The 21,622-nt window shown below is 45.7% G+C and overlaps 1 protein-coding gene across 4 annotated transcripts in view; it reads right to left on the bottom strand.

The window, feature by feature from the left end:
- Positions 1–1,882: 1,882 nt before the first annotated feature.
- LOC147443509 (uncharacterized) overlaps positions 1,883–21,622 on the bottom strand; it is a 191,602-nt gene continuing 171,862 nt past the window's right edge. For 2 of the 4 annotated variants that reach the window (XM_086526319.1, XM_086526321.1), the window contains 6 exons: positions 11,324–11,398; positions 3,326–3,603; positions 3,163–3,232; positions 2,913–3,008; positions 2,745–2,835; positions 1,883–2,668 (listed from right to left, as the gene is read on the bottom strand). In XM_086526319.1, the coding sequence (XP_086382445.1) occupies positions 2,616–2,668; positions 2,745–2,835; positions 2,913–3,008; positions 3,163–3,232; positions 3,326–3,603; positions 11,324–11,398 (663 nt within the window). In that variant the 3' untranslated portion in view covers positions 1,883–2,615. Of the gene's footprint in view, positions 2,691–2,744; positions 2,836–2,912; positions 3,009–3,162; positions 3,233–3,325; positions 3,604–11,323; positions 11,399–21,622 lie in introns of all 4 variants that reach the window. The other 2 variants (XM_086526320.1, XM_086526322.1) reach the window with 2 other exon arrangements.

Here is a 21,622-nt window from a genome sequence, read left to right as displayed (position 1 = left end):
TACCAAGCTGAGCAACCAACAACGGAAGAAAATGCCACCATGTGCGAAGGAAATCAACAATTTCCACTCACATAGGACATTTGTGACGAATAAAGCTTTGATAATCCTTTCTAAGTGCCCAGGGTAGAACATGAGTCATGTACGTGCCAAAAAAGAGGAGAGACATCTCCAACAGAAGGTTTCGGTATCTGCCAATAAAACCTCATAGAAACCTCGAGCACCAAAATAAACGCCTCGGACAACCCGACGTTTGAGAAGGAAATCAACCCATTGTTCGACATCTTGCGCAATGGGCATTTTGCCCAGGAAAAAGGAAAAACAAGATGACTGCTTCATGGCATATTGCGATACCGGATCCATAAGGTCCTGTACTAGAATTCGCACCTCAAGGGCAGGTGCTTGACCATTCCAAGCTTTTCGGGCCTCTTCGAAGTCTTCATATAGACAACTTTTGATTTCAGAAGCACTCTCCGAAACACTGATCATGGCTTTATGACACTTGAAAACACACGCGAACTCTGACAAGCATCAACCAAACCACTACCAAAAACCAAAACAAGACTTTGTTTGTATTGTCTCATTTTATCTATTTACAGAGACCGCAAAGATACGTACATCTCCCACATAACACATACATCTATAAATTAATTTTGCTTGGAATACACTACAAATTAACTGTACTTGTAGTAATGCAGTAAACTGTCAGTAGCAGTAAAGTGCCTGGCGCTGATGATACAGTAGGTAGTGCAAAGAACTGACAACAACGAACAGGCTAAGGATGATGAAGACTGAACACCTGCAAGGTTTAGGACAATCGCACAGAGTAGACAGGGCTCGTGTGCAGACTGCAACTATGCCAGGCTGCACAGAGGACTTGTAGGGCAGAGACTTCTCGTTGACACACATAATCGCACGGGTTGAGGGACTGAGCCCACTGTAGAAGAATGCACATGCATAGAGAGGAGGTCCTCACGTAGGATTTCTCTCGCACACAAGCAGAGCAGGTCCTTGTGTCACACACACACACACCCCACCAACCATCGTGCACGCGCGCGCGCGCACACACACACACACACACACACACACACACACACACACACACACACACACACACACAAGCTACTCCTACAAACTATAAGACTTTTCTACCTCGAGCAAGATCTCATGAGCTCAAGATATGGTTCACTTTCAAGTTCTTATGCTCAAGAATAGGCTCATTTGATCACATAGGCATAGTTTTGGAAGAGAAAAAGCCTACAACTTCTCAACATGTTCTCAATTCACTATAAGACAAAGAAAGAAAACAATTGAAGTATATAGAAAAATTACACCCCAAGGACTTTCCTTCTTGAGGTATATCCTTTGAGTTTAATTTGCAAAGTGTGGAAGCAAACATGTAAATTGGTCCAATTTCTCCTTCGACATGGCAATGACTATGTAGTGAAAGAAAGGTCTTACAAAATATTATTGGTAGTGTCTAGTTCCCTTTTACAACAATAGGACTATTACATCACCACCATAAATGAGCAACAACACCACATGCACTATGATGATGGGTTGGGTTTTAAAACCAGTACAAGATATAGAGAGAGGGATTTAAGATTAACCATATTAGATTTGATGAACATATGAATGTGGATGATATCGTTCCAAACATGGTACCATCAAATCATGATCATGTGGGAGAATGGACTCTACTACTAAAAAGCCTCAAGGAATGCCAAGAGGCTCAAATTTGATGAAATTGGACAATAGCTATTGGTGCAATTGATATTACAAGAAGGCTTTCCCAAAGGTAGCTCACATGTCATCAATTGAGGTTGAGGAAAGATGTTGCGCCCACCACGCCTCATGGGAAGGCACGCTACTCTCAAAACCCATATTTAGGAAATAAGAATATGATCATTGACATGATTAAAAATGAGCTTCCCAGAGATGGGATGAAAGGAAAATTCATACAACTGCCCTTGATGGACAAGGGAACCTTGCATTTAGGATAAACTTATGCTACAAGCAATGCATGGAATTAAAAATCTACTAAAAATCTACAAAGGTTCTAGATGATTTGGGAAAGGGTAGGGGTCCTATGGATAAGCCTATGCTTACCCAATACCTCAAGGGAATTGTGGTGTGCATACATGGGTGTGCGCTGTCCTTTCTAAGCCAATTAGACGAATGAACTTCTTCTTCCATGGTTGCATGCTAAATGCACGCGAAATGCTGATGTTATTGTAAAACCTACGATTCTCTTTGTATATGTCAAATGTATACAGAATTGAAAATGGCTATGCCATCCATTGTTGACCAAGGGCCAACCATCTCTTCTAGAGCCACCACTGTAAGTTCCACCTTGGTGAGCGGATGGAACAAATACAAGAGCTAAAGAGACGGACCTAGCTGCATCTGTGATCAAGAACAAGGTGTGAGATGCTATAGATTGGGTTGGGAGCAAGATAGCTCGAATCCGTGCTACGACAATCAAAGGTCTATCAGCTCTGTTTGTTGCCTCAAAACCATTGGTCTTGGTCTGTTGAACAGGGGCGGCCGTTGTCTCTTGGATTGTAACTCCCCAGCTCCGGCTGTTTGTAACATCTAAAGCCTTCAGGGCTACGAAGTTACACTCTAGAAAGCTTCTGCAGCAACATTAGCCCCAAGTTGGTGATATCACCTGCCAAACAAAGTGGACTTTACTGAAATGGAGGCATTTTGCTTCTTGCAAACAGAGGACAATAGTGTACCATTACCTGCCCCCATGGTAATAATTACCACCCTGTCTTCTATTGCAGATGATCCAAAATCGGCGAGCTCAGCTAGCAGATGAGCACACACACCATCCTGCACTCAACATCCCAGACCTCAGTCCGACAAGAAGTCCTTAAAATGAACAGAAAAAGCCACGCCAAAAGGTCTACCAGGCCTGGAATATAGACAGCTGAAGTGCGGCTAATTTCATTAACAATATCCTGTCCAGAAATTCCCCAGGAATTTTTTCCTCTGGCAGCATAAATCTGTGGAGCACCCAACTTTGTAGTATCATGAAGCATGCCCACTAAATTAAAAAAACAGCTTTACAAATCTTCAATGAGCAAATCGTAAATGCAGCATAATGTAAATTCAAAATAGAAACAGCAAACACCACAAAAAAACCTACTCATTTGATACCTCAGTGACAATCACGCGATCAGCCCCAGCCAGTGCAGCAGCAAATTGTTTCAAAAGCTTGGAGACACGGCTATTTACAGTAGTCAGAGAGTTAGCACAAACGGTCAATGTTACAATAGATGGATGATCAGAAGAATTCAACAGAAAAAAGAAAGCCACTTACATGTATTCATGCGGCTGAAATACTAGCCAGACTGGTTGTTTGCTAAATAGCTGCCTGGCTGCTTCCAACGTTGCCTCTACTTCAGTGGGATGGTGTGCATAATCATCGTATATCAGACAATGTTTCATCATGCCAACAAACTCAAGGCGCCGCCGCACACCCCGAAAGCAACGCAGAGATGCACTGGCAGCCTCTGAAGCTTCTTTTTGCACATTCACAGATAGCCCAACTTCATTCTTTGGATTCTGAGAAATGAGATTCACTGCAGTGGCAATAACCTAATCACCTGAAGGAAGTTAGAATGGTGTCTTATCTCTTTAAATTATGCAGTTCAGAGAGCCACATAAAAGTACAAGTTCTCGTTTTCATGTCACTATAACACAAACAAGATCGTGACAACTTGCACCATTGCCTTAGTGTATCCCGGCAGGAGAAATCTAGATAGAAACTGTGGCCCTCATCAACTTCTTGCTCTGGTATCAAGAGCTATTGACTGCCCTCTTGCGTAAGGTGGGTAGGTATGAAGATAGAGCCACCTTCATCAATGACATAGTTACAGGAGACTGCCGTTTCCCTAACTTAAGTCCATATACGCATTCTAGAGACCACTATCAGTTCCAGTTCTATTTCCAGGTTTTGCTGACTATGATCGATATACACAAACCCATACAAGCATACTCTAATCCACAGTTTGTACCTGCTTATTTTCGTGCGACAAAATGACAACAGGGCAGAAGGTGGGGCTGTTTGAGCTGATGAGACATGCTTGAATAATGGAGAAGGCACATAACTCAGCAGGACTCCTCAGGTAAAATAGGTCTCACAACCGACTCGCACGTCATCATTTAATGGAGGAGGTGTGGACATGGAGAGGAGGAAACACCTATATTAAAAAAGGATCAGGTTCCTAACTTGTCACACCTTCATGCAACTGGGTTAGAACTTTAATTGTAGGTCATACTAGTGAGATGGGATTCGGGATAAGCATTTCCAACAAAGGCCAAAGAGGCAAGACACTACTACTTCCGTCTAGCTTAAAGGATCTTGCTCCTAAAAAGACAGTTCTAACTAAAGTTTGAGACAGAGAAGCTTTGATAGAGCTTACACACCAGCTTACAGACACTCTTCATAAAACTACAGCTACAGCCTTTCCACTCTGGTGGTACAGCGAGACATGGTAGTCGCACTATGCCTAAGAATAGCTGATAGGATGACGAGTGGTGAGAGACGAGCCAGTTTACAAAGAGAGGTAGCGACAAGGGACACTGCACACTGACAGGAACAGATTACCTTTCCACGCCTTGTAAGATGATAGAAGAGAGCATATCTAGCTTGGCTTGAGGAGTAGCACCAGCTATTCTTGAGCCAGGATTCTAGAGAGGTATGGAAACTCTTTCAAGAAAAGCGAGCACCTACACCGTTTACTTTTGCAGACACATGGACACAGTATGTAACTTGTCATTATACAGTGCAAATCACATGATCATGATGGTCTAGGTACTGAGCATTTATGTCATGCTCAAGATACATTGGCACCTTTGTTGGCACACATATGGAAAGGCTTTCCTGAGAGCTAGAGCACTAGCACTAATGTGCTGATATTGAAATCTCGGGATCCTATGCTCCCTAATAACTATTGTACTATTGTGATAGACCACACATTGGCAGAGCTTTATGCTTCTGTAATTGAGCATGACCTGAGTCTTCTGGTGGAGAGAGAGGGTGTCCGAGCACGAGAACAGGCTGGATTTAGGAGAAGGTTCTCTACACTTGATCATATAGTTACACTTTGAGCTATCATCGAGGAGGATTGAGCACATCAATGCCATATCTATTGCTGCTTTGTGAATTTCCACAAAGCTTTTGATATAGTATAGACCTTATGATTTGGGTGTCCTGATTGAGATTTCATGGGGTATCTTGGCACATTATGAGATGGTCACAAGTAGAGTGCATGTGCAGCTGTGCAAAAGGGGCTAACATAGATGTTCAGGAAGCGCATGAGGCAACCATGAACTTGATGGTAGTCCAGTGGGAGTCTCAAACTAGATCTGGTAGTATCCTCGCCTGAGAACCTGTATGTCGATGATCTTTCCCACCTTTGCTAGGAGGCGGGCCTGAAGGAGGCTGTGTACTTCGCCTCAGCTTGGTCAACTGCCAATGATCTTGCAGACAACAGTGGTGGCCTAGAGGCATTCCACCTCTGCTGCAAGGCTCATTTTGTTCCGCAAGCCACAGCACAAGTCGGATGGTGGGCTCGGAGTATAGTTACCCGTAACGGAAAATCGGAACTGGGAACAGGGAACGGCAACATGCCTGTAAAGTTGGAGGAAGGTAAGAGCCTTCTTCAAAACCACTGAAAGTGTCAAACTTCATAGCTGCACCACCTTCTTAGTATGGTTTCGGCTGGTCAAGCACAGTCAACTTGAGAAGTGTCTGCAACATGGGTACAATGCTTAGGATCATCTGTGCTCCTTGTCCATTAGCATTCTGGCTTCCTGATGCCATATTTGCCTACTAATTGGAAAAACCAGCCATACCAAAATTTCCATGAGGCACCCCAAATGGCCCTGAATTCACTGAAACCCTCATTGTAAGCGAATATTACCATACATGGGATTTGGCATCACACCTTACATACCCCCAAACATTGTTCCTGGCATGTACTGCTGATTTCCAGACGCATAACCAGCCATGCTCTGAAATACAGATCCACCTCCAAAATACCGGCAGATCCACCTCCAAAATACCGGGGATGTACCATGGGGTGGTGGAAATACTTGATGCATAGCCTGGACAGTAGTTCCCTATCCATTTAGACCAACACTTGGACGCTCAAAGGTGATTGGCTAAGCTGAAATAGCCTGAGAGATTGGCATCCTAGCCACCTATTTATGGGCATTAAAAGTTTTCCTTGGAGCCTCAAGTGACTCCGCAACATGCGAATGCTCCCTGTCTTGTTGGGTCACATTTGGGACTTTCCCTTGAGCCGCAATGTGCTCTACTGGATGAGAAAGGTGCCTTGCTTGCTCTGACACTACTAGAGCTCACAGGAACTCCATAAACTTGGAATTCTGCATCAACCGAGTAAACACATTCACAGCAACTACTAACTATGTCCTCAACGCATCCTCATCTAGTTGTCCAATCATTATCCCTTGAGCTTGTGGCGCATTCACATCAATCAAAGGTACAGACAGTGGTGGCCACATGAACTTTTGCCAACCTCATACACTAGAGGAATAGCTGTCTGTCTTGTGAAGAGGAACCCCTCTTCTCTAGTGTCATCTGCCTTGTCAACCATAATGGAATTCCACATACTTGTGCTTTGAGTCTTTGCTAGAAACCGACTAAGGCTCACTTCTTGAGGAAATATGATGTTGTCCCAACAACGGAACCATGAAACTGGCCTATAGCCTTACTATAGGGCAATAAACTTTGGCTTTCACCTGATCTATACGTTGTTTAACTTTACCTGTACTTTATGACACGAAGTACCTTCATGAATAAACCTTTAACTCGAACTCACCACTTCAAAACAATTCACGACACCACCACCAATTAAGGATCTACAGATCTGGCATACATATGCCAAGAGCTTGTATCATGTGTGTAGCATCCACGTATACTGCAAGCACTATGGTTAGCATTTCTACAATATCCATGATACATATAGTTATCTGCTGGCTACAACACACATGCGCAATGGATCACACACGCCTACAATGTGAGCTCCTTAACAATGCTGTTGATCCACTATCTCGTTTTTTTGCTCACCTGTTCAACAGGGCTTTGGTTGAGAGTCTTCCTACTGAGGGGAAGATGAAAACCATTGTGCCAATCCACAAAGCGAGAGGTATGATCAAACCCAGAAACTACACTGTTTGCCATATCTTGGCCAAACTCTATGGGTAGTGCTTGAGGGAGAACCAAGTTTGTATGCCAAGCGAGAGGGCTTGTAGAAACCAAGATAGGTGGGCTGCTAGAAAGCCTTCTCTACTATAGACCATGTCTTTACTATAACATGTTTGATTGATTAATAGGGTGCAAAAGAAGTTGTATCGGTGCTTTGTGGATTTACGCAAAGCCGTTGATGAAGCACAACGAAAGAGGCTATTCCAACACCTATAGTCACTTGGCATACCATCAAAGATGACCTAGGGTATCTATGCTTTGTATGAGCATGCATTTCACAAGGTTTAATGCCCATGAGGGATGTCATACACCATTGCTAGAACCATTGGTGTTAAGCAAGGGTCTCCACTCTCCCAACACCATTCCACTATACATAAACGAGGTGGGTGACTTTATATTTTGTGCAGGTGGGGATGGATCAACCTATCATGTTCACCAGTCCTTATCATGTTACATGCTTATCATGTCGTCTTAGTTTTCGTGTAAGGTGCAGCCGAATGAATGTTGTATTTTCTCAAGATTAGCGATCTTTATTGCTCAAGGTTCCTTTTAGTTCTTAGGGAAAGAGAGAGCTTTCCGTCTTATGGAGAGTGCTATGATCACGAACAAAGTGAGTGGATTGTGCGTGCAAGTGAATGAGACTGAGAGAAGGAGAGAGAAGAGATACGACACCCGAGAGGTTGTAAAACCCTCCTCCGAAGGCCCCACTCTCGTCGGCGAGAGTGGTCTACTTGATTGCACAAAGGTGTACAATGCGTATGCAATGGGCTGATGCAATGGCACTATGCTGGTGATGACGACGACGACTTGGTGGCTGAAATCTGGGATCTTCTATTTACTGAATTTCTTGGACTGTTTCGGGGCTGAAAATGACTGTTTCCTTGCTGTTTTCATGGCTGAAAATGACTGCTCTTGTCGGGGTTCCTGCTGAAGGTGAAAACGCTGAACTATGGTACTTCTTTGGCTGCGTTTTTAGGTCAATATCCTATGCTGAAAAACGCTGGACAGCAGGTCTATTTGATGCTGAAAAACGCTGGCATGGCAGCAGTCCTAGCGTTAGTGGTTGCTGAAAAAACGCTGAAAGGCAGGGACAAAAACGCCAGCATATAAGGTGTGATGGCGATGCTGGGCTGTAGGGGGAAACGCCAAGGGATGGGTCCTAATGGCGATGGCTGAATGTTGTGGGAGGAAACGCCAGATCAGGGGAGATGGTGGCGACGCTAACTAATGGGGGTGCTGAGGGGGGGTACTGCTGAGAAGTTGCCTGTTGAGCGGGAAGCTCCTGCTGCCTCTTCTGCCAGAAAGTGCTAACTTGGGTTTGCTTATATATTAACTTAGCAAAATTGCCCTACCTACTTTTGTTGGAAAGTCACTAAAAAATAATAAGTGAAAATAACCAAAAATAGGAAAATAGGCTAAATGCACTGGAAAATTCCCCTAACTGATGCTAATGGATTCTGATGGGAATTCCGATGATCATGCTGTGTGCAACCGGAGGATATGCATCTATGCTAAGTGACTGGGCATGCACGGTCTACGAATAGACTCACAAAAGTGCCAGATCATTGCTAATCTAGACTTGACTGAACTGACTAAACCCTGCTGTGGTGTAGCTTGTCCACGGACACATAGGGTTGGGATGTGTCACGTGAAATTTCGAGTCGGGCTTTGAAAGGCTCTTATGACTTAGAACACCTATGATTACAATGATGACAGAGATATATATTTATCACATGTCCTAGAAGGCTAGAGGCTATAAAGACTAGCCTATGAGACAAAACATTTGGACAAAATGTATGTGTCATCCGGATTCATAGTGATAAAATAAAGCAAAAAGTGACCACTACAATGTGGTTGTAGCTGTGGATAAGCATGGGGGATATACATAAGTACTTATGTAGGGCGGTACAATAGGGCTGTAGATTCTAGTATGACATCTAGCCTCATAGTGCCCAATGCATGTCTATGTGCCTGGGAAAATACAACAGCATGAGAATGCAACCCTAATCAGCTCCATCCTGTAGCGATGGCCAGGTGTAATATGTCATAGGTAGGAAAGCCCTCTATAAAGACTCACACAATCTCTGCAGGATTAGTTTAAGTTTTGGCATGCTCTATAGGCCTTGTTGGACAAAATAGTCAGCACTTTCTCAAGGCATCTCAAACAAAAGCTTCAGTGGTCCACAAGGTCACACGTATCCCCCTTGGTGAAGGTGGTTGCGGCAAACTCATAGAGGAGATCCAGCTACCTATTCTCAAGGATGGATGTTCGTAGTACACATTGAGTTCATGGTGTTGGGGGTCAGTAAATGGTATCAGAGCCTGTCCGATTTGGGCTTGTGACAACAGTAATTCTTCAAACCAAGTACAAGTTGGGAAGCTGAAGTAAAAAGCGGTGCTTTATTTCAAGCATTAAATGGTGCATGAGCACAATAGTATCGACTGGATTCATTTGGTAGCCAGGTGTTGCCTCGTATAAGCAGAGCAGTGTTCGACCATCATCAAGTTGCGCACACACACAATACCTGTTAACAGTCAGCAAATACTGAGTGCCAACCCGGCTACAACCAAAGGCAAGCTGCAACAAATTCATCAACAAAATTAAAGGACAACCAGGACTGTCATGCGACACAGCAAGGTGCAAGGCTCATGAGGGGCTATGGAACTCGGGGGTGGGGTCCGGGGGGGGTAGGGGGGTGCGCTTTCCAGCAGCGCAACAAGCTTGCAAAGCTACTACAAGGGGCAGCCCAAGCTACATCCAGATTGCAGTCCAAATTGGAGGCGCACAAGCAACAGCAGCCATGGCAGTCTCAGCGGTGACGTCAGTCTCCCCAACTCTGAACGCTGGCAGCTGGAAGCGCGAGGCAAGCACGATATCTATTGCTTTATAGTCCAGTAGGGACATCACATATTATCAATGAATGAGATTTTGAAGCTGTTCCCACAGTAAAACAATTGCATAAGTCAAATGCATATTGACGGTCGTTGCATTGTTCATAGGCCAAACAAGATGATATGTATGTCAAACCAAAATGACTCTCATGATTGCTGCCATGATTTTGATATGTTAACTGATACTCGGCCAAACCCCACATTCGTCCTGTGTCAATACATTGATATTCATCAACCATGTAAAGGGACTAGACACTGCCCCGACAAAAGAAAACGAAGGCCGGAGGTAAGACCTTCCCTCCATTCATCTGAGTACTTATTTGTGTGATCGATGCATCCAAGAGAACCGTATGTGCAATCCTCTCAATTGAAACGATGTATAATCGGAGCCGTGATGTGTCAAATCCAGAGAGAACCGTCAAGACAAATCCAAGAGATCCCATCAAGTCAAAATGTAAAACATATGAGTGACACGTTCAAAGCCCCAAGTTCCGCTGAAGGGGGCGGTAGTTTGGGGTCAGCCTAACCTTGGGCGCCCACTATGTGTTAGCAATTTCTAATGCCTACTTAAAGGCTAAAAACTTAAATGAAAGCTCTCTCTTTTCATGTGCACTATCTGATTCTCTCCCTCTTCTCCTCTATGGTGCCTCACCGCCTTTACCCACCATAAGCTCAAGCTTAGTACATGGGATTGCTTAACCAAAGTTTCCTTTTCCACATTCAGTTTGCGTCAATGACATCCGCTGAGGGGATCTGTTGGAACTTGGCCCTGACTCAGATCAACCGATGGCCCCCTCAATGGTGGCAGCCGGGCAAGAGTGCAAGCAGCCTCCTTTTTGAGAGCTTGTGGCTATGCAGAAAAAGTTCTCTAATAGCCTTTAAGGGTAAGTGGTAGGTTTCACCAGCAGCTACATGCCTATTGATACATTTGACTTCTAAACATGCATAGCCACAAGACACATGAGTGGTCACAACCAGGACTCATGCCTATTAATACATTTAACTTCTATGCATAGCCACAAGACACGAGTGGTCACAACTCCTGGTTGTGCTTAATGTTAAGAACCAACCTGCATTTTTTAAAGGTGGATTTCTTTTATAATCAAAAGCGTTTACAAACTAAGGAAACGATAGAAAGTTCCTCTAGAGATCAAAAGATATTTTTATTGTCACATAGAAAAGCATACACACCGCTAAAGAGTTCAGCACATTATGTAATCCTGGAAGTTGGATCTGCACTCGTGTCATGACTTCTCTATTGCATGTCTACAAGTACAAGCAGACTTAATAATCAGCATCCTCTCCTCCTCACCATCAAAATACAGCAGTGCAATATACTCAACAATGCAGTTAAGATCTAAAATGGGTGTAACTTTTGCTACAAGCAGAAGGGGCACAAGTGCGGCAGAGTAGATCAGTTTTTGACAAGTTTGGCCTCATTTCCAACATTTCTGGCCAGTTCCCACAATATTTGAGAATTTTTAGGACGGAAAAACTCCTTACGTTATCTTATACATACCTTCATTGGGTCACAAAAATATGGACTTCAAAACTGCAACAGGAACTGAAACACTTGCCACCAAATACACAATGAAGCCAAATAGAAACCCAAAAAAGAAACAAATTGAAGAAAGACTAACTAAATACTGATTTTATTTGTTTAATTAAAAACAACAAAACCATGACTGCTTAAAAATGACTTGGACAATAGAGATGGGTAAACTAAACAAAAAAAGCACACATGAATGAAATTTTGTGGTACACTCTAAAGCCATTCACATCAAGGAAAAGATAGTACAAAGACTGCAAACTCAAAAACACTACATAGACAAGAGATCAACCTCTTAATTCCTACTAAGAGCTATAATTAAGATAGTTCAAAGCATGCAAATTCATATAAAACATACATGAGCCAAAAGAGCAAAACTCTTAATTCCTACTATGTGAGAATTTACAAAGTGTAAACCTGGAATGAAGCAATACACAACAAAAGAATAGACAAGAAAAATTCACAAGATGTAACTTTACCTTCACCATTTCTTCAAACATAAATGAAGGCTAACAACATGCCAAGTTAAAGCAGAAGTAGTGAATGTACATAAGAAATAAAGAGAGCTGACTATGCCACTAAACTCAAGAGTTGGTGGGATTTTGAGCTCCTGATTCTTATTGGATTTCCTACAAATGACTTCATTCCAAACTCACAGTCATACAGAATGGCCTTTTTGGGGGCCCTTGTTCGCCCTTTTCCTATTCTGCACCTTGTTCCATGCAAGAATTGTGACTATGCAATCACAAGGAATGGCAGTTCGTGCCCATTCAAGGGATCTTTGGATGGGAACAATTGGCTTACCAAGAGCAAAGGCTAGGAAAAAGAACTCTCTCTATTGAATAAGAGTAAAGATGTCTCTATCACTTCCTCGTCATACTCTCCTAATTATACTGCCTCTAATTCTCATATAGTATCTAAACCCTCTTCTAGGAGGAGAATGCCTACTTTACATAACCCTAAGAGAAGCCCAAGTTCAAAAAGGACAAACGCAAGCGTAGCCACAAGATGCGAGTTTTCAAATCTGGTGGCAAAGACGCCAAGTTTGAGAGTTACACACGACGGAGAGATATCTCCAAGGCACCGACTTTCATCAGACAATTTGAAGTTGCCTTTGCGAATTGAAACTTCACCGAAAAATCCAACTTGCCTCATGTTGGGATGTATCTCAAGAAGAACAAGAAATTGGTGGTTGGCCAAGATTCTAGAAAATGGAAGGAATGGGACTGGCTCGCTCAAAAGGAACATGAGAAATCCACGGCCTATGCTCACAAGTATTGGTCGGTTCTTCTAAAAGTCATTCCATTCACGAAGATTTCCGATGAGGAAAAGATGCGAAAGGTCGAAGCAAGCCTTCTACTGTAGCTTCGAAAAAGTATGAAGGTGTATCTCCATGGTACCCTTTAGAGGATGATGGGAGTCGTCAATCATTGTTGAAGACCTATACTGCATGGGAACTCCCAGGAGGATGGACCAAAGCACCTACGGTGCAAGACAAAGGGCTGTATATGATGATCATTGCAACCAAGACAGAAAGCAAGCCTTGAGGACCCTGATTAATCTAAGAAGCCAAAGGGCACCGGTCAGCGGCTGAAATATCTCTCGCCCGTGCAAGTACAAACCTTCAAGGAAGAAGCAAAGTGTTTTTACTGTGGAGAGAAAGGACATATGAAGCCCGATTCTGCCTTGTTTGACAGCAACGGCAGGAGCAAGCATCTTGGAGGAAAGAACAAGCGAAGAAGGAACCCGCTCCACCAAGCTTGAATCCTATTCCTGATATGTACAAGGGTATACTGAAACGGAGAAAGGGAAGCGTCAGCTTCTTAAAGGCTCGGGATCTCCAAATATCCAAAGAGTATTGATCCTCTACGATCGGGATCTACAGACAATTTTGTCCCACTTGATACTGCAGAACGCTTGAGCCTCACACCTACACAGCTAGGCACTCCGGTCACATCCAGATCAGAATTTGAGGGGTTGACGACCAATGCAACTCCTGCGCAAGGACAACTCAATCTTCAGATTTGCGAGTACAAGGACCACAAATGATTTTGATGGAGCCCATCACGGGATGTAATGTCATCTTGGGTATGCCATGGCACTTCTACATCCAATCGGTCCCAGATTATGTGGAAAAGTCCCCCACCTTTGAACACGAGGGCAAGAAAGTTAATTTTTTTTTTATGATGTTGGGGATTGGCTGTTCCCAATTGTACGCCATATCTCCATTAGAAAGGGAATAAAGACGTGCGTTTCTGCTTGATTTTCGCACAAGAAAAGGATAAGTCTAAAGAGAGTTCGCTCTTGAGTCTTGAAATTAAACGTTTTCAATTTATTGAAAGGTATAAGGGTGTTTCACTGAAACTCTTCCTGATAAGCTACCTCCGGAATGTCCGGAAGATCATCGCATTGATCTCATACCGGTTAGCTCTCCTCCTAACAAACCCCCTTACCGGGCAAGTCTTGCTCTGCAAAAGAAAGTTTTGAAGCAAGTCAACGAGCTTCTAGAGAAAGGTCTCGTACGACCAAGTACTTCGCCCTACTGCTCTCTAGTTCTTCTAGTGCAGAAGAAGAATGGCACGTTTTGAATGTGTATAGATCACCGATCTCTAAACAAAATTGCAATCAAGAATCTCTTTCCGAGGATTGATGACATTCTTTGTTTTTTTTTCCAAGAAAAAGATCCTTTCGTTGGTTAATCAAATTGCCCATAGGGCTACAAACCACCTCTACTAGAAAACTCTCCCAATGCGTAAACAAAATATGTACAATGAGGGCTAAATCACAAAATGGGAGGAGGAAAAAGCCACTGGTGGGCCGGTAGTGCCATCTAAGCGCACCCTGGATCATGGTGAAGAAAGGCCATGGGCGCCAGAGTCGCATGTAAGCCTCTCTGCGCTCCCTCATGTGGTTGGAGCTGCTTTGAAGTCTCTCAAACTGACCCTGAGAGTGTGAATCAGCTCCAGCCTGAAGTCGCAAACAGTCTCTATCGGTGGGATAGGACGAGCCTCGAAGATGCGGAAGTAGTGGGCCTACCAAATGAACCACAGTGTCAAACCACAGACGAAGCTCCCAACACACCTCTCTCACTACACCACTCTTGGGGGTAAGCTCTGTGGCAAGCTGGAGTGTAGGTCAACCCCCGTGGATCACTATCATCCTGCTGGTGGAAGCCAACTCAAAATGGAGCGCCCGGTCCGTGAGAGTGGACCAAGCTACCGCACCTCAAGTGTACTGCCAAACCTGTTGTGCCATGGGCAATCCCACTGACATTAACGCTGACTCTCCAAAGGATGACCACAAGCTGCACAGGCTGCCGAGAAGCCATTGTGTACTAGCCAGCTCCCAATTGTTGTAGCTCTGTGTGCGACTAGCCATTGGAACAAAGTGACTCTCCTTGGCTGCCTGCAGTCCCACCACTCCTAAAAATCTGACAAGAACTCAGTTGTGAGACCCTCCTCTTGCCAATGAAGTGCTGCAGCAGGGCAAGCCTCTCTCCGTGCTGCCAGTATGTGGTGCCGAATCGAACTGTATACTGGGAAAAGGGGATCCCAGGATGATCGACTTAAGAGAAGGGATCCCTCTAGAACTATTCTCCAAGGCCCCACTCCACTCGTACTAGAGGGCAGCTCTCCCAAGCCCAGAGCCGCCAGTGGCCTGGTCTCAAGATCTGCTGGGTCAGGATATATGACAGAAGTCCGCCTACAGATGCCTACAACTGATATATCCTGTAAAAGCAAGACATTGAACCTGTGGAGCCTTTACCGAGACTCTGAAAGCGACCCTCTCACTCAACCTCAAAAAACATGTGAGGTACGGACTACGAGCAAGCACGAACTGCAATGAGAACCTCTAGTCGCGTGAAGGCCCCCATCCATCTGGGAGCTACTCCCTCTAGAGGGGTGAGCCAATCAGCTGGTAAAGCCTTTGTAATATCTTGACACATGCTCTGCACCCCCGTCATGCCTCGTAGTTGGATCCTTTGAACCTCCTCGGTGGACAATCCTGAAAACTGAAGCCAGTCGCCAACTAGACCCTCTGCCATGGGACCCGAAGAAACATGAGGCCTACTACCAACCAAGTGGCCTCTCTGAGTGCTGACCATGGGGTTCCAAACAAGGGGCTGCCTCAAGTGCTCCTCTATGGAAGTGGGATGATGCTACTCCAGGCCACTCCTCAATTGCTCCCAAGACCTAAGCAAGCTTGCAGCAAACCGATCCTCCAACATCTTGCTCGGACCAACTCTGCGTATCTCTGTAAAAATCCACCTGATGGAAGGGCTCCAAGGGCCTCCTGAGGGACTTGAGCTCGAAGCCGGTGAAGCAGCAACGCCTTCCAGGGCTCCTTCCTTGGAAGCAATCCTTTGACCACAAATTTCCCAAGGAGGGCTTTGCTCTGCTATGCTGGGTCAATGATCCCTAGACCCCTGAACATGATGACCTGCCAGGCCACTTTGGCCAGAGCTAATTGAGTGTCGCGCTTTGACCACAGAAAGTTCCTGATCAGCCTCTCCAGCTGGCTGATACAGGAGCTCGAGAAGATCCAGCAAGACGTGATGTACCACATAGTAACAAGCAACACCTAGTTGGCCACTACAACTCTGCCTACCAAAGACAGCCGTGCCGAACTCCTTTTAAGCAATTTCCTCCTAATGGACAAGAGGAGGGGAGCAATCTGCTGCCCAAGGGACAAGTCCAAGCCAGCTTGACAACCTCGATATTGTACTAGTCCCTGAGGGAATCTACCTAAAGCCCTCACCTAGCGACCAATCAAGCGTAGGAGCACTGCCAACGTAGAAAGCCATTGACTTCCTCCAGTTGATCAATGCTCCCACAACAAAACACCTCAAGATCCTGTTCAGTGTTCATACCTATGCAGATTGGCCTCCTGGCCCTCCAAGTACAAGGCAGAGTCGTCAACAAACTCAAGTAGCTCGTCTCCCCTGATAGGGAGCTTTAAACCCCGCAAGCCAACCTGCTGTGAAGTCAAAAACCTGCCCATCGCCTCAACATAGAGCAAAAAGAGGAAGGGGGCAAGAGGGCAACCCTGCCTGACCGAACGTGTGAGCATGAAGCGTTTCCCTCTTCCCCCTGCCAAGAGCACCTGACTGTGCGCATACCTGTAGAGAGTTGACACACCTTTGATCCAAGCACATCAGAAAACCCCATCCTGCGTAGAATGCCCTCCAAAAAGTCCCAACCAACTCTGTCATAAGCCTTCTCAAAATCAAGGAGTATTACAAGATCCTCTCCTCGGAGACGTGCGAGGGTAGACACCTCCCAAAAGGTGAAAATGTTGTCAAGGATAATGCGTTCCTTGACAAAACCTGTTTGAGTCCCATGTATAGTGCTCTCAAGTAGTGGCTGAATCCTCAAACTCAGAGCCTTTGCCAGAATTTTGTAGGCTGAGTTAAGAATGGTGATGGGTAGCCACTACCGAATCTCATCCAAGGAGCGTCCCTCCTTGGGAATAAGATAGATCAAGCCCTCACTCATGCTATCAAGCATCTCTCAACTGTGTAAGGTGTACTGATAGGCACTGCAAAGATCCAAATGAAGCAAGTCCCAATACTCCAAAAAAAAATTGGGAGTCAAACCATCCTCCTTCGGACAGCTACCCCGGGGGACGGCTCTGAGGGCCTCATGGAGCTCCTCTAGCTAGAGAGGAAGCTCTAGTCTTTGACGCATCTAATTAGTAACAAGGCTAGGCACTTGCGCCCAAACTTGCTCGTATGCAGCCTGATGCTTTGGCTGAGGCTCAGCTAACAACAACACATAGTAGAGGTCAGTAGCAACTGCACGCATATCCTTAAGCTCTGTAATAACTGACCCGTCGGGTCTCCTCAACTGGCTGACACTTATGTGTGCATGGCAGGGCCCCACCATCTCAAAGAACTCCCTAGTAACTGTGTCAAAAAAAAATTGGGAGTCAAACCATCCTCCTTCGGACAGCTACCCCGGGGGACGGCTCTGAGGGCCTCATGGAGCTCCTCTAGCTAGAGAGGAAGCTCTAGTCTTTGACGCATCTAATTAGTAACAAGGCTAGGCACTTGCGCCCAAACTTGCTCGTATGTAGCCTGATGCTTTGGCTGAGGCTCAGCTAACAACAACACATAGTAGAGGTCAGTAGCAACTGCACGCATATCCTTAAGCTCTGTAATAACTGACCCGTCGGGTCTCCTCAACTGGCTGACACTTATGTGTGCATGGCAGGGCCCCACCATCTCAAAGAACTCCCTAGTAACTGTGTCACCACCTAGGTCCACGATGATGCCTGCAGATGGAAGGCGTTTAAACTCATGCTGCCACTCTTCAATGCTAGTCAACTCCAGTTTAGCCTGCTGCATCTGCTCCTCCAACCAAGCGCTATCTGGGTAGTGCTCTTACATCCTCTGTAAGGAATCAATGCCCCGTCGGAGACGCTTCTCCTCCTCCCTGGCGACAGCCAAACGAGTTACAGAATCTTGAAGGAAGTAGCGACTACGCTCTGCCAGCAGGCCAGAGGCCACTCTACCAGCACAGGAGTCCTGAGTGTCCAGACTTTCTGTCCACAATGCCGCAACCCGCTCTCTGAGCCTTGGATCCAGCAGGACCCTCTCAGGGATGCGTAGCATCGTACTCCCACTCCTCTGTCTGTCTGTCTGTCACGTTGAGAATCATTGGCGCATGGTTAGAAAAGGGGTTCCCTGCCAGAATGCAAACAGATCGACCCCCATGTCACAAAAGTGGTCACTGGCGTAGAAGCGATCTATCCGAGGTAGATTTGCTCCTCCTACTTTGCGGTCACAACGAGAGAAAGACAAGCTGTCTGAGGGCCGCACAAAGCCTGTATGCTGCCAAACATCAAAAACCCTCAAGGTCATACATAGACGCTCCCAAGCTGCCAACTCAACCCCGTGCACAGTAGCATGGCTACCTCCAATCCTGTCTGAGGGGTCCTCCAACATGTTGAAGTCCCCACCTACACACCACTGCTCTCCATGCGGCAAGGCCTCTACAAATATGTGACCAAAACTCAGCTCGTGCACTCGCCGCTTTGGGTGCATAGATGTTCAAGAAGTCCATGAGTCAATCCTGAACCTGCATAGTAACCCATTGGGCCCTGCCTCGCCCAATAATACCTCTGCCTACAATGGCCTGCTGCCATGAGGCCGCAATAGTCATACATATCCCTCCCTGAATGCCTCGAGGCCCACATGTAGCTGACCAAAATGTCTCATAACAACCACTCAAAACCTGAACACATCATCTAATGTAGCTCTCACGAAGATGATTCTCCTGAAGCATAAGAATATCAATTACACCACCCACAAGGCATCTCTGAAGCTCCTCACGCAAGCGACCCCGCTGCCACTGAAACTGGGTCCACCTAATCCTTGCACAACCCATGAGACGATCCTCACGGAGCCAATGAGAGAAAATCGATGCTGCAACAACCAACCTCGCTATCTTCAAGGACGGCTTGGATGGGGAGTAATCTGCATCCGAGCGACCCCGAGGTAGTCGTCACTGAAGAGATTGTCCAACCCAAGCACAAGCAGAGCATGCCGTCCGTCAGGCTACCTTCTCTGTCCAAGAGTCCTCATGTACATATACATAGCATGGTGGACTCTACGTGTCAGCAGAAAAGTATTCCACAATGTGCCTACATCCTGGTGTGTTCGGAGGTGTCACCGAGAACTTGGCCAACGGCCACAAAGTCTGTACCAAATCTGTCGCCCCCACGTCTCTCGTGTGCGGAGAGAACTCAAGAGCCTGAGCGTGAAGCAAGTCCATCAATGAGTCCACAGTCCACTCAGACTGGTCCTTGCCACACAGAGGGAAAGAGAAACCAACCACTGTGTCCAAGGCCTCTATCCCTCTAACTGCAAGAAACAGCTCAGACTCTAAAGAAAGTTGCCTCAAAGTCTAGTGAAGAGTCCCGGAGAAATCGTGTGAAGTCGTAGGCGAAGAAGTCCCACCGGCGATGGATATCGAACCTCGTGAGTCCTCGAGAGGCTGCGACAAAAGGTGACGTCTGCACAAGAAGGGGGGTCCGCAGGAAAGGATGCACCTCTCTCGCCTGGCGGTTGGTGGCAAAAGCGCTGCCAAGAGACCGCCTAGCAGACGATGAAGGTCCTCTCCCAATGAGCCAGATGTGGGGCAGAGGATGATGAGGTAGGGAGGCTAGAGGGTAGAATGGAGAGGAAGGGGCGATAACGGGAGGAATGGGGGAAGGTGGAGAAGATAGAGGCGGGGCGGTGGGTGGAACAGGGAGAGGAGGGGCTGTAGGGGGTCGAAACGATTCCTTGTGGGAAGCCACTTCTAATGGCCAGGTGTAGGACGAGCACCAAGGGGGCCGAACTAGCGTGGTAGTTCCTGGCACGCTAGTTCCTGGCGACGTTGACCACGGACCTGCTGCTAGACGTCCTTTGCCTCGGCACCAGTCTCAGAGAAGGAACCTATCTGACCTCCCTAAGGCTTTGTTTGCACTGTCTGGCCAGCTTTAGGAGGCTGGGTTTGGGTCTGGGCCTGGGTCTAGGTCTGTGCCGAAGGTCGGGGCCTCCTCCGTGGAAAGGCCTTCGTTAGATGGCCCATCTATCGACAAATGAAGCACGGATTCGGGAGTCCCAAATACTCCACACTCTGGTGGAGCCAACCACCACTCACGCCAGGTAGTAAAACGACCTTCCGAAGGGTGTGGGTGTCTCGGACCAGAACGTGTATTGTAGGTAGGTATGGGGGCGGGGGGGGCGATGGCGAGGGAGAGCTAGGGCGAGAGTAGCAGCAACGAGCTTTCCAAATGCTGTAAGGATTGATGACATTCTTGATAAGTTAACAGGATGCAAGCATCTTTAGTCGTATAGACTTAAAGAGTAGGTATCATTAGATACACTTTCCCCTTAAAGAAGTCCATAAGATTGCTTTCGGCACCACTTTTGGACTTTATAAATTTTTGGTCATGTATTCGATTTAACCAATGCCCGTGTCACATTTAATCAAAATGATGGACCATATTTTCAGTCCATACCAAGCCTTTATTGGAACTACTCTTCGATGACATACTAATCTTCTCAAAGTCAGAAGAGGAACATCGAAAGCACTTGGATATAGGGTTTCAAGAAGTGCGTAAGCATGAGAAAAGTGAGTTCTTCCTCACAGAGATTCACTACTTAGGCCATATAGTCTCTCACAATCAAGTATGGATTTAGCAAAGATGCAGATTATACAAGACTGGCCAACTCCCACTACTGTACATGACATATGTAGCTTTCTAGGATTGTGCTCATATTATCGGCGAGGCTTTGCTCATGTAGCAAGACCACTCAAATGACCCAAGAACAAGATCCCTTTCAAATGGGGAACATGACAACAAGCCATCTTTGCAAACTTAGGTGCTTATTGAGTCACGGTCCTATTCTGATAGTGCCAGACTCAAAGAAACCATTTGAGGTTCATTTCGATGCTTCAGGAGATTGCATTGGTGCAGTGCTTAACCAAAAAGTCCATGCAGTGGATTCACGAGATTGCATCGGAGTAGTGCTTAACCACGAAGCCCATGCTGTGGCCTGTGGAAGTAGACGACTCAAGGATGCAAAATTGTATGCCTCGATCTATGAAAAGGAACTTATGATGGTGATTCATGCCTTGTCTACCTGGCAACAGAATTTGTGAACAAAATCGATCATCAGAGTTTGTGGTATTTCTTTACACAACAGAAATTATGTGAAAAGCAGATGAGATAGGCAAAATTTTTGTCCATGTTCAATTGCTAGATCCATCATACGGCTGGAAGTAAGAACGTAGCTGCAAATGCACTGTCTCAACGGCCGATGGTAAATGCGACCACTTTTGTATATCTCCAAGACTTGGAATCACTTCCAGACCTGTATGTAGACAACCCAAATGTCTCCTCCATTTGGAGAGAGCTACAGAACAAAGAGAAACATCTTTATTCAATTT

The sequence above is a fragment of the Adiantum capillus-veneris genome, chromosome 13, assembly GCF_014529385.1.
Source record: "Adiantum capillus-veneris isolate H3 chromosome 13, ASM1452938v2, whole genome shotgun sequence".
In the NCBI taxonomy this organism is placed as follows: Eukaryota; Viridiplantae; Streptophyta; class Polypodiopsida; order Polypodiales; family Pteridaceae; genus Adiantum; species Adiantum capillus-veneris.
This window is presented reverse-complemented; position numbering and strand designations above follow the sequence as displayed.